Source organism: Columba livia, chromosome 17, assembly GCF_036013475.1.
Source record: "Columba livia isolate bColLiv1 breed racing homer chromosome 17, bColLiv1.pat.W.v2, whole genome shotgun sequence".
NCBI lineage: Eukaryota > Metazoa > Chordata > Aves > Columbiformes > Columbidae > Columba > Columba livia.
The window spans coordinates 12858456-12872037 of NC_088618.1; the positions used below are offsets into that span (position 1 = coordinate 12858456).

Below are 13582 nucleotides of genomic sequence, written 5' to 3' on the forward strand. Positions count from 1 at the left end.
TCCTGATGATGGGTTTTTTTGCCAATCTCCTTATTTCGAGACAAGTCCCATCCCTGACTAGTTGGTCACAGTTGCCATGTGTTGGTCACAGTTGCCATGTGTTGGTCACAGTTGCCATGTGTTGGTCAGAAATCCTGAACTATGTGGTGGTGAGTTAAGTGGAAAACACCAGAACTGCATGTTGTTCCCACCTGAGAAAAGCAAAGGAAACAAAATGTAAGAATCAACAAGTGTCCAACAACACATACGTGAGTGAGACACAACGGGCTGGACGTCAGCGAGATCTCCTGTGCGTCTGACTGACCTAATGTTTGGCACGGCAATCTTAAATGGAAATTGTTGTTTAATTATTTCGTGCCAGAAAAATGTTGTTTGGTAACTGAAACTCCATCTTTATTGGTTTATGTTGTCTCTAGTATAGCTGTGTTATCTACAGACTTGGAAATGTGCCTGTGCCATAGTTCTGAATCACTTTAAGCGCTATTTTAGTTCATGAATTGTTGCAGTAGGCTGGTGAACATCTGTGTACATCATCAAGGTGCTAAAAATCATCATGATTTTCAGCAAATAAAGGTATTATTTCTGAACAAAGCAATTACACTGTAAATCTAGAAATCAAGAGTTCGTCCTGAGGAATGACAGGAAATAATAAAAGACTTTCTTAGGGAGGCCACTAGTACATGTGCCGCACTTACTGTCACATCTGTCCTTAAGATAATGGGGGGTATTAATTGTTAAGAATGTTCTATTTAATATTTTTGAGCAGTAGTGAGAGTTGCTGAGGAAAGAGTCCATACGAGTTGGTCGTATTAATTTTGCTTCCCCGGCTTTCACATCCAGTAGCTGCCCTCTCTCTGTCTGGGGTCTCCAGGCTCGTTCGTCCTGTGTCACATGTCATCGTTAACCAGAAAGGATCAATTAGATAGTGTATGAGGTAGAGCAGAAGACAGATTATTCTTCTGTAACCATATAAGGCCATTACTAATAATGCAGGATGAAGCCAAGGCAGACAGGATTTGCATTAAGGATTAGGAACCATTTAAGTTCTTAAATATTGGCGTAATAATCACTTTGGTTATTGTCGATCGAAACTATTGATCAGACAGTGATTTTCTAAATTATTGATTGAGTTCATCTTGATTCTTTCCTGCTGTTTTTGTCACAAGAGCTGTTCAGAAAACATCTGTAAAAAGACATTTTTAAGAATTTATAACTGACTGACATTAGGACATGGGGGGGCGTTGCTTATTTTGTTCATAATTTTGCCTTATTTTCCTAAGAATCGCTATCCTGACCAAGTCCAGCCACACTAACGACCTTGTCAGCTCAGCAGAGAGACGCACTTTTGTGTAAGAAAGGGGATTCTTAGCAAGTATCTGTATTATTGTAGCAGGAACGTGCGGCTGTTCTGTGCAGGTGTCCCCTGGAAGCGGGTGGGATGTTCTCATGGTAGAAGTGATCCCTTAGTAAAGGCAACTGCGTGATGGAATTGGAATCCAGTTAAAAATGGATTCTCCTGGTCTTTGTTCTTGTTTTTGTTCACCTTACTATTCTTTCTCTGTTTGCAATTCAATAGCCTGGCTGTCAAAATAGCGCCTGGGAAACCTCAGTAAGTAGCACAGTGCTCCTGGATCACTCATTGCACCCGTGCTTGAAAATAAAGACGTTGAAAAGTCAGTAATGCTCACGTTGCGACGCTGCGGAAAACGGCTGTACGCACCCGTCTTTGCCGGGGATCATTTCCTAGATCACGGTAGTAATAGCAACGCGGTGTTTTAAATGCAAAAGCAAAAGATCCAGTAGACCGTGCGTAACTCGGAGGGATTATGACATTCAAAAGTGTTGACTTACATTTATCCGTGGGACAGAAATGCAGACTCAACAGGGAGCTCTCGGTGCACATGGGCAGTTTGGTTCCCAGGCTGAGCTCTGGCGCTTGGCTTTCCTTGGAAAAATCTCAACCTCTGCAGTTGATGCTGCTGTCCAGTCATTTTTCTCCCTCTGAGCAGGAGTCTATGAAACCGTGCGATGGGCTTACAGGGAGAAAAACTATTGCTTATGGAGCAGTGGACTTGGATGGGGCCTCTGCAAATAGATCTTGGACACAGTAAAAAAAAAAAAGGGAGAAAAGTCATGTTGGTGAGATGAGGGAAACGTTAGTCTTGGGGATGAAGTGAGTTTTAGTATGAGCTTTCTCTTGCTTGGCCTTTGAAAAAATGGTTGGTTTGGTGTTTTGTTACATATGTAGCACAGTTGTGGTTCGTCTGTGCTGGACAGTAGCTTAGTCCTTAATTCTGTGCTGGACGGTAGCTTAGTCCTCATTTAATTCTGAGCCGGATGGTAGCTTAGTCCTCGTTTAATTCCAAGCTGGACAGTAGCTTAGTCCTTGTTTAATTCTGGGCCAGACAGTAGCTTAGTCCTTGTTTAATTCTGGGCCGGACAGTAGCTTAGTCCTTGTTTAATTCTGGGCCGGACAGTAGCTTAGTCCTTGTTTAATTCTGGGCCGGACAGTAGCTTAGTCCTTGTTTAATTCTGGGCCGGACAGTAGCTTAGTCCTTGTTTAATTCTGGGCCGGACAGTAGCTTAGTCCTTGTTTAATTCTGAGCTGAACGGCAGCTTAGTCCTTGTTTAATTCTGAGCTGAACGGCAGCTTAGTCCTTGTTTCATTCTGAGACGAATGGCAGTTTAGTCCTTGTTTCATTCTGAGCCGGACAGTAGCGCTTAGTCCTTGTTTCACTCTCAGATCCTGATACTCAGATTGTTCACGTTGCATGTTAATTGTAAAAGCAGAGGGGGGACTAAATGATTGCTTCAAGACAAAACCCAAGAGTAATTAGTTGTAATGAAAAGCAAAACTTCTGTCAGATACTCGTTGTAGGCTGGACAGACGAGATCACACCTGGAGGGGTTTGATTCCTCCACGACCTTCCGAGCTGCCCTCACATCCTCAGTTCCTCCGTGTGTCCAGTTTCACCCGCTTCGGGACCACAGCACGTACCTTGGGCTCCTGCTGCTCAGAGTGCCCATCTGTACCATAACCCTGGCACCAGCTCGGGCTCTGAACTGGGAAAACAAGCAGTAAACGCTCATTACAGCTCATGGGTGCCACCTGCTATCCAGGAGACACTCGGGGCAAATGGTATATTAGGGCCTAGAGCATAGTGACCCATGAAGGGGCTTAAACCCTGTTCTACCCAAAATAAGACAGAGTCTTATATTAATTTTTGCTCCAAAAGTTGTGTTAGGGTATATTTTCAGGGGATGTCTTATATTGCCATGAACAACAATCTACATTTCTTCTTGAACCAAAGAAATCAGTATTTATTCAAATATAGTCATGTCATCACATTCTGTCACATCTGTCCTGCTGCATTCCACTGCCAGTTAGTTTTCCTTTTTTACATGTATAGTGCCTGGACACTATTTAAGTGGACTTCTAAAAATGAATTGTAACTAGGGCTTATTTTTGGAGTAGGGCTTATATTTTGAGCATCGTGAAAAATCATACTAGGGCTTATTTTTGGGGTAGGGCTTATTTTCAGGGAAACGGGGTAGCAGCCTGGCCGTGGTCCTCAAGGGTCGAGCCACGACAGGGGTTGTTTCAGCAGTGGAAACACAACTTGTGCTTTTTCTTACTCCAGACATCTCATTCTCTAAATGTATCTTGTGCTGCTGCTGGATAACAGTTCCAGTAATTAATTTATTGTTTTTTTTAATTTCAAAAATACAAAGTTTGAGCTGTAGAACGTTGCTATTGTTCAAAATGAGGTGATTTCAGAGACAGGACAATCAAGAGAGATACTGTGAGAGCATGATGCTCTAGTGCTCTTTAGAGTGATGCGATTGGCCTTGGATAACAATGCATGTTTATTCTTATAAAAGCAAAGAATGATTGCTTCGCTGCTTTGTTTTGGTAGCTGTTATTATATGGTGAAGTGCCTGCAAAAAGAGAATTGATGGCTCTTTCAAGAGCACTGGGTGTCGGACTCGCTGCGTGCATCACCCCGAAAAACAGAACGATGAAAATGGGAGCTTATCGGTGGGAAAGAACAGGAAACACGGATAATTTCACAGAGTTTTCCTGGGGAAAGAATAATGGACGGGAGAGAGATGGGAAATGCAAGAGGATCAGAGGACAGGTTTTATGGCTGGAAAAGGAAATGAAGAAGATTGATATGAAGGTTGCCCTGAAGAACAGCCAGCAGATTCTGGGCAAATGGATGGGGAGAGAATAAAGAATGGCTCTTGAGCAAAGGACACATTGAAAGGGCAGAGAACTAGGAGTGACTTTGAAAGAAGGAAATTTAATGCAGGAGTAGAAAACTACTCAGCGTGTCATTAGAGCACAGACAGGGGGATGGGGAGCTGGAACCAGACTGCCAGGTGAAGAGCTGCTGAAATGAGGATGGGCGTGGGAAAAATGCAATAAAAGAGGGCTTTAAAAAAAAGAATAGAGTTAATAGACAAAGCATTTGACTAAAAAGCAAGTCTTGTAGAGTCTTAACTGGGGAAAGGCCCCTTACTTTCCATGGTGGTGCCTTGTAAGTCAGAGGTAGATTTAAATAATTTATCAGTGTATGTGAGGCTGAAAGGGAGATTCTCCAGCCCGAGGGCTGTTCCAGTCCCCTGATTTATTAGACAGAACTATCATAACAATTTATCTACCTTGCAGGCTAGAATCAAGTAGAATGCATGGAGGAAATGAGCAGTTGAAATAAAAAGATGTGCTGTAAGAACAGTACGTCTGATCTTGCCTGCAGTGCATTTAAATCCTACGTTCCATCAGTACCCACGTCCGTCAGCATCCGCACTGCCCGTATTATCTGCACGTGACCCCACAGTCAGTTTGAGCTTAGGGACGGCACATAAAGAGGGGGCTTGTTTCCCAGGAGAGAATCCTCATTTTGTGTGGCAGTTCCGTGATTTATATTGGACTATTGCAGATCTCAAACCAGTAATAAAACACAGTCGAAGTTCAAGTTCAGCTTTGAGTACCCAGACTACTGGGTAGTCAGGTCAGACAGTGTCTTGTCTCCTTGTGGGTGAATTTCTGTTCTTTGGTGGCCCATTTACAACAAGAAGAACAAAGAATAACTTGCCTGGACCAGACTTGCTGAAGGTTGGTACTTCCAGCTTTGGAGAGTCCAGTGCTGCTGCTGCTTCGTACTTTGACAAGGGTGGCCAGGAAGGCCAGTGGTACCTGGGGTGGATTAGAAGGGGGTGGTCAGTAGGTCAGAGAGGTTCTCCTGCCCCTCTGCTCTGCCCTGGGGAGACCACACCTGGAATATTGTGTCCAGCTGTGGCCCCTCAGTTCCAGCAGGACAGGGAACTGCTGGAGAGAGTCCAGCGCAGCCACCAAGATGCTGAAGGGAGTGGAGCATCTCCCGTGTGAGGAAAGGCTGAGGGAGCTGGGGCTCTGGAGCTGGACAAGAGGAGACTGAGGGGGACTCAGTCATGGGGATCAATATGGAAAGGGGGAGTGTCAGCAGGATGGAGCCAGGCTCTTCTGGTGACAGCCAGTGACAGGACAAGGGGCAATGGGTTCAAACTTGAACACAGGAGGTTCCACTTAAATTTGAGAAGAAACTTGTTCCCAGTGAGGGTGTCAGAGCCTGGCCCAGGCTGCCCAGGGGGGTTGTGGAGTCTCCTTCTGTGCAGACATTCCAACCCGCCTGGACACCTTCCTGTGTAACCTCATCTGGGTGTTCCTGCTCCATGGGGGGATTGCACTGGATGAGCTTGCCAGGTCCCTTCCAACCCCTGACATTCTGGGGTTCTGTGAAGGGTGAGCATCAAGACAACACCTGCCTGTTATATTCTGGGAGTTGTGAGCTCTGGGCAATGATTTGAGCTCTTGCATTCAGAAGAGGAGCCTGGACTCTGCCTTTTGGGTGGGCAGGGAACACTGTGGCTGTGACAGACACGAGGGTTTTAATCACATTTACCACTGGCTTTCTCTGAGCATCCTCATGCTCAGCCTGTGTCTTCTTGTGGTCCATATTTCTGAGACATCTCTGCTGGCAGAGAAGATAATGGAGCATTTGAGTGTTTCTCTGATAGCCTTGGTATTGAAGGATGTTGATGGCAGAGGTTTTGTTGCCTTGTGTAGCGTTCAGTATAATCTGATAAACAATTCAAGGAGTTTTACACTCTGTGTTTGCTATCAGTATTAGTTAAATTCTCTCTGTTTGGAAGTGGAATTGTTACATATGGGATAGTTGAACACACATTATTGTTTTAAATGAATACATTTGCCTGTCTCAGGTAAAGGTCCAAAAATATTAATGAAAAGTAATATTTTCATCTTGTGGCTTCTTGTCTTTAAAGGCACTTGCGTCCACTTACATGTTTTGCCTCATCCAGCTTCTGCTAGTTACATGTGCCATAAGCCCAAGTCCATATAATACACCTTTAAAAATGAATTATTCAGCGTTATTACTCTAAATAAGGCTGCTTTGATCACAAGTGTTGATCTAAACAGGTCAAATGTTCTTTCCCTGAAGAGGAAATAGGGGATATTTCCATATAACAAGCCTGTAGGCTGCAGCAGCCTGCCAAGGGGATCTTGCTCAGCAGCTCATCTTTGACACCAACAGCTAAAATTATATTTCCAAGATCCCAAACTTTGAACCTGTAAGAGAGGAAGATGCTTCCGTGAGAGAGGAAGATGCTTCTGTGAGAGAGGAGCTTGTGGCTTTTTTCTGCTTTTCCTGTGAGGTTTCTGGACTGTACAGGAATGGAGCTGAACCTACTGATCCACGCTACCACACTTCAGAGCACCTGAGGTCCTTATGCTTGGTTTCATATGTTTTTTTCTCTCTTTTCAGGCTCCACATAGTCGTCTAATAAATCCTTGTGAGATATGCAAAGGAACTGCAGTGTTAGTGCCTCTTGAAATAACATCACGTCCTCTTCTTAATTGCAGGTTCCATTGCAGCTTATAGAAAGCGTTGAGTGCCGTGATATATTTCAACTTCATTTGACGTGCAAAGACTGCAAGGTGATCAGGTACGAATAGGCCGGATGTCGAGTGTGGGGGTAACTTTGCTTTCCACACGCTTTGGGGAAATGTTTTCCTTACTTAGTGGACTTGCTCTCCCTCAGAAGATTGTCTTTGTGTCTGATTGTTCTGTATGATAGCTGGGCGTTCTTGTAAAGAGTTTTGGAGCAAGATGGTCTGTGGTTTTGCTTGCTGTGGTACAGTATAGCAGCAAACCTTGGTCTGAGCTTAAGTGGCTAATCTCGATTTATTCTGAAATCAATTATAGTCTCACTGCGTTCTCCCCGCCTTACAGTAATTTATGATATATCACTTCAATTAGTTACGAACTAAGGAAAACCACTGAAACACACACTTCTGGGAAGAGTGTTTAGTCAAGATTTGGGGTTTGGAGGGTGAAGGGCTGGGCTTGTGCAGCTCCCGGTGGAACCTTTGGATAACACCAACCGCTCTGCCTGGTTAACATCTCTGAGGGTACAGGTGCCATCCTTGGCAAAGAACAGGAGGAAATAAGTTAAAGCCAGGTCTGGAACCCCCTGCACCCAGTAACATACCTAAAAATGCAGATTTAGTTCTGTCTGTCCTTCAGAATCTGCCCCAGGCGCCTCTGTGCTACCGAGCCTGAGCTACAGCTCCTGCCTCCTTCTCTGCTGCAGGAGTTAATTTTGATCTATAAACTTTAATTAACAAGATAGGAACATTTCTGTTTGATTAAATGCTTGCTGGCAGTACCTTTTGTATAATGAAATGAGCCCCAGTCATCTCTGAGCGCTCGGAATGTTGAACAGGCCAGCTGCTTCCTGAAATGCTGGATTTTGATGAGGGCTGATTTTGCTTTAGAAGTAATATTTAGTTTAATGTGAATTAAATATTTAACTTCCTCTTAACTTGTAGCTCTTGACATTTAAAAAAGCCACCCTTCCTCTCTACTTTAATTTGCTATTTCTCTTTAATTGTAGCACGAATACAAATTTGCAATTCTGCCCTTCGTTATGAATTTCCCTTTGAGATGTCTCTCTGAGAATCAGCACTTGGTGCCACTGGCCCTTGGAAGATCCTGAAGTATGGGCTGATATACCAGATTAAGAACATTTTCATGTTCTTTTCCATGAAGAAACTAGTTTGTGTTTGAATGCTCGGGCTCAAGTGAATATTATACTTGTTATTTGCAACAGTAACATTAAAAGAACTTAAAAAGAAAATGGGGTCCCCAGGGTGAGATGTATCTTGTCTGACTGTGGATGTTTAATAGAGGATTATCCAGTCGAAGCTGTTAGTCTGGGCTTGCTTTGCAGTCAGCGACAGGGAATAAACCCCTCCGGGCTGCGGTTCCTCACGGTATTTAGACACGTTTCGTGACACGTCTTTTCCCTCCCATGACTGCCTTGCAGATATTTGCAGGTAGGGTCATAAATCCTGCCCTTAGAGAATACAGATACTATCATTAACCACCAGTGTGGGAGAGCGCAGACTGAGCTGAATGTAAATACTTGGTGAATATTTTATAACTATAAAATCTTGAAGAAATCTGTCAGAGCAAAATAAATCACTGATCTTATTTCCACCTTTTTATTCTAAAGAGTCTTTGAAAAGACAAGCTGATGTGGTTTTAATGTACTGCTTGGGAGATGAGCTTGTCCTGTGCAGAGAATATTCTTGCTGGTGGTGGTTGTTAGTCTGGAATGTTAGGCCAAGCTCACCTTCAAAACCATTGTTTGTGCTTCCCACCAAGTCCAGGAAGAGAATCTCAGCATATGAACCAGGGATGAATGTCAGATTTCAGATACTGCAGTTTCTCCTTATTATTCTCAAACTAAGTGGATTCATCAAATAGATATTTCTCCTATGCCTGATGTAAAAATGCGTTCATGTTTATGGGAATGCGATACATAGATTACAATGTATGTGCTGTTTTCTGGGTGTCACCCTTTACTGCAGGGCGACAATAAACCATGGCAGACGCTCTGTTAACCACCGGCCCTCCCCACTAAGGAAAGGGAATAGGAGGAAAAGGGAGAAAGACTTGCAAGTTGGAAAAAAGTTAAAAATGCTTTAGTAATGCTACTAAATAGAGAAAACAATACAAAATATACAAAAAAAATGTACAAAACCAATCTTGAATTTCCTGGCACAGCACAATGGCGGAGCTTCAGGCAAGACACCTGGAAGTCCTGGGCTGGACTCCGCAGCAAACCGGAATGGGATTCAGGGCTGCAGGGTCTGGAAGCAGGCCTGGGATCGCAGGGATGACAGGCAGGGTCCTCTTCAGCTGCCGGCCGTGGTCAAAGAGAGTGAGACCCTCGTGATCTGCCACTTTTATAGGGTGTATGATGTGGATGGGATGGAATACTCAGTCAGTTTTAATTACCTGTTCTGTTCATCCCTCCTGGCAAATACACCCCTCTTACTTACGGAATGCGCGAAATTCATCGGTAACCTTGGCTGCCATGGCAGTAAATCTAAACCTGAGCCTCTTCTGCGTACCGTTGCTAATGTTATCAGCTCCGGAGCGCAGTGTCTGAAAAAAGCCAAATTCAGAAAAGTGCAGTTACCTAGAAGAACTTACCTGAAAGGAAAATTCACTAAAAGAGAAACCAGTCTTGTTTTTAACAAAACCAGGACACTGGGTTTCCAGCGGTCGGTGGTGGTTGTAACGCTCCTGCCTCTGCTCAGGGGAGACCTGCAGGCTGAGCTTAGTGTCACTGTCCCTGGGTTTAGAGCAAACGCACACATAAACCTCTCCCGCCTTCCTGACTATTAGCGCTTACCCTGGGTTTGGTTGCAGTTGCACAACATTGCTTTTCTGCTTACAGTTTATTTCGACTTCATAACTTTTCATAGGCAGCCTGTCAGATCTTGTGTGGCATCTTCCTGCAAATTAACAGATAAATGTTTGTTTCTGGGCCAGGTGTCAGTTTTCTACTTTCGAGCAGTGTCAAGACTGGCTGAAGCGGCTGAACAATGCCATCCGCCCGCCCTCCAAGATCGAAGACCTCTTCTCGTTCGCCTACCACGCGTGGTGCATGGAGGTGTACGCCAGCGAGAAGGAGCAGCATGGGGATTTGTGTCGCCCAGGTACGTGGAAACGCTTGGGGGATGGTCACAAACACACTGAGTAGTGGGTACATGGGTACAAACTGGAACACAGGAGGTTCCACTTAAACATGAGAAGAAACTTTTTCATGGTGAGGGTGTCAGAGCCTGGCCCAGGCTGCCCAGGGGGGTTGTGGAGTCTCCTTCTGTGCAGACATTCAAACCCAGGGGGTTTCTCTGTCAACCACAACACTGATAGTTTAAAATCTAAGTAAAGTGACATACAAACTGAGAACTGACTGATCCAGCAGTGTAGGGGAAAAGGACCTGGGGGTCCTGGGGACAGCAGGGTGACCATGAGCCAGCACTGGGCCCTTGTGACCAGGAAGCCAATGGTACCTGGGGTGGGTTAGAAGGGGGTGGTCAGTAGGTCAGAGAGGTTCTGCTGCCCCTCTGCTCTGCCCTGGGGAGACCACACCTGGAATATTGTGTCCAGTTGTGGCCCCTCAGTTCCAGCAGGACAGGGAGCTGCTGGAGAGAGTCCAGCGCAGCCACCAAGATGCTGAAGGGAGTGGAGCATCTCCCGTGTGAGGAAAGGCTGAGGGAGCTGGGGCTCTGGAGCTGGACAAGAGGAGACTGAGGGGGGACTCATTCCTGGGGATCAAGATGGAAAGGGGGAGTGTCAGGAGGATGGAGCCAGGCTCTTCTGGTGACAACCAGTGACAGGACAAGGGGCAATGGGTGCAAACTGGAACACAGGAGGTTCCACTTGAATATGAGAAGAAGCTTGTTCCCAGTGTGGGTGGCAGAGCCTGGCCCAGGCTGCCCAGGGGGTTGTGGAGTCTCCTTCTGTGCAGACATTCCAACCCGCCTGGACACCTTCCTGTGTAACCTCATCTGGGTGTTCCTGCTCCATGGGGGGATTGCACTGGATGAGCTTTCCAGGGCCCTTCAACCCCTCACATTCTGTGTCACTAGGAGCTGCCTCCTTGCTGAAATCCACAACTTTCAAAAAAGTTATAAATAAATTCAGTCTGTTCAGTTGTGAAGTGAACCTGGAAAACTCCAGTATGGATTTATTTTTTGTATGTAAGTTCTTGCGCTTCTTCGCTAGCTGGTGAATATACTCTACATGGTAATACATAGGTATAATATATCTTCGCCTACAGCGAGGTGTCCTTTAATGTCTTGTATATCTGTCTGAAAAAGGCAAGATTAGCTCCCACCACAGCTACTTTGGGGTCAGTTTGCAAAGCAGTACCTGAAATCCCAAGAACATTCTAGTGGATTTGGTTTAGCCAGTCGTATATTACACTAATAACAGTTTTTTCACCATGGCAGCAACTTCGAATTTGCACCATTTGGTGTTTATTGTGCCCACGTTTTGGTAATTGCTGTTCAGTGTGGATGTTGAGGAGCAGGAGGTCCCTGAGCTGCTCTGGAGGTTCATTCACAGCTGCAAAACAGCACCTTATTTTAGTGCAATCTCATCCTTGCTGGGAAGTTTCATCTATAAATCTATGGGAATGGAATTGAAGAAAATAATCCCAGGACACTGTAATTTATTTGTTTACATCCAATGCGCCCAGCATTTGCTAGATATGGGCAAAATACTAAATTGCTTCTCTAGGAAAAAAAGTAAGTGGTTATCTATGTAATGGGAGATACGAACTGTGGCTCAAGATCACCACAAGTACACAAAAATATATATATATATACCCCAAAAGTATAGCTTGCTTTTTCTCTGATTTTGAGAGTTGGTTGGGTTACTTCAAAAATATTCTCCATCTTGGCTCAAAATGCCTCTTAAAATAGCACTATTTCAGGAGGAATGGAGAAAACGTTAAGGCTGGGGTGTCATTTCTCAGAGGAAAACATGATTTCATGATATGCGCAGCAGCTGCAAAATCAAAAGGGACAAATCAAACAGAATGTTTCCTTTTCATGTAGTTGTATGTGTTTGGCTTAAAACCAACTAGCAGGAGGCAGCATCGACCATTGGGGATGTTTCCAGTCTCGTTTGCTATCCGGAAAAATCCGTAGGATGTGTCACAAGTTTTAATGACCGTCCCTTGAAGGAGCTGATAATGAAGCTCATCCTCAGTGCTGTGAGAACTTGCTGCTGTTCCAGTAAAGGGGTTTTTTAAATAAGAAATGTGCTGCTAATGAAGAACATGAGCGAGCTGTTGACTGGAATGTATCGTCCCAGTTTCCCCTCTGCACTTGATCTATCGGAGCAGGTGCCGGGCGGGTAATAAATTCAAGCTGGTGCGGAGTTCACGTGAGAAGCGGGAAACTGTTGGCCAGCTCCGGTCTAATTGATCTGGCGATGGGGAAGGTAGAGCCTGCGTGATACCAACATTGACCTGCACAAAATGCACCACGCAGGAGGCAGAAATATGTCTTCTTTTATGGTGCTGCTGTACCAGTGACACGGTGGAAAGGGAATAAGTGATGGAGGTCACTCAGGACACAGATTTTAGCACCGTGTGCCTTGAAGGGTGAATGTTCTCCATGTGCACAGAATGTTCTCACATTTTACCTTCCAAAAAGCATAAGAAAAACAATCTTGTTGTGCAGATCTGTTGCATGTTGCCCATTTTGTAAAGCACATCTAGATTTGCACATTCCATTTTGAGTGTGTGATGTGACCTGTAGGAATGAATAACACGTAGCTTTGCTGTCAGTTAAGTCCTGTAGTTAGGCTGCTCTTCATTCTTAATTTACCTCTTTCTCTATATTTAATTCTTCTGTAACATCACAGAAAAATGGTTTCAGACATATATATTTACTTCTATGAGATAAAACCGTATCTACACATATCTCAGGTATGTAAAGACTTCAAGGGCTTTCTTAAATATGTAATGGAAATATGTAATACTTAAAGCATTAATTTTTCAAGTGATTTTTCCTCCTCTTGGGTGCTGCTCTGCTTCATGATTTAGTGATACAGTCATTTAAAGAGACAAGCAAAGGAATCATTTCATCTCGTGTTGGTCACACATTCATTGAATTTATCAGTATTTTTATTCTTAGCTGTGCGAGCCTGGACATCTTGTTATTCCCTTCTACAGGTTTATTAATTACCTTCTAATTCTCTAGACTTTCTGTCTATCAGGAAAATTTCTCTTTATTGCCATCGTATATTTTGCAATTGTATTTTTATTTTTTTTTTTTAGTGTCTAGGAAACAAATGTAGCTTATTCCAGTTTAATATATTAATCCAGGAATTTAATTGAATGAAATAGAACAAGGGCAAGTGTAGAGTCTTGAATCTGGGCAGGAACAACCCCAGGTTCCAGTGTAAGTTGGGGAATGACCTATTAGAGAGCAGCGTAGGGGAAAGGGAGCTGGGGGTCCTGGGGACAGCAGGGTGACCATGAGCCAGCACTGTGCCCTTGTGGCCAGGAAGCCAATGGTACCTGGGGTGGGTTAGAAGGGGGTGGTCAGTAGGTCAGAGAGGTTCTCCTGCCCCTCTGCTCTGCCCTGGGGAGACCACACCTGGAATCTTGTGTCCAGCTGTGGCCCCTCAGTTCCAGCAGGACAGGG

The 13582-nt window shown here is 44.4% G+C and overlaps 1 protein-coding gene across 13 annotated transcripts in view; it reads left to right on the forward strand.

Moving 5' to 3' along the window:
• MTMR3 (myotubularin related protein 3) overlaps positions 1–13582 on the forward strand; it is an 83042-nt gene that overhangs the window by 38788 nt on the left and 30672 nt on the right. For all 13 annotated transcript variants that reach the window (XM_065033925.1, XM_065033932.1, XM_065033930.1 and 10 more), the window contains 2 exons: positions 6926–7008; positions 9909–10075. In XM_065033925.1, the coding sequence (XP_064889997.1) occupies positions 6926–7008; positions 9909–10075 (250 nt within the window). The remainder of the gene's footprint in view (positions 1–6925; positions 7009–9908; positions 10076–13582) is intronic.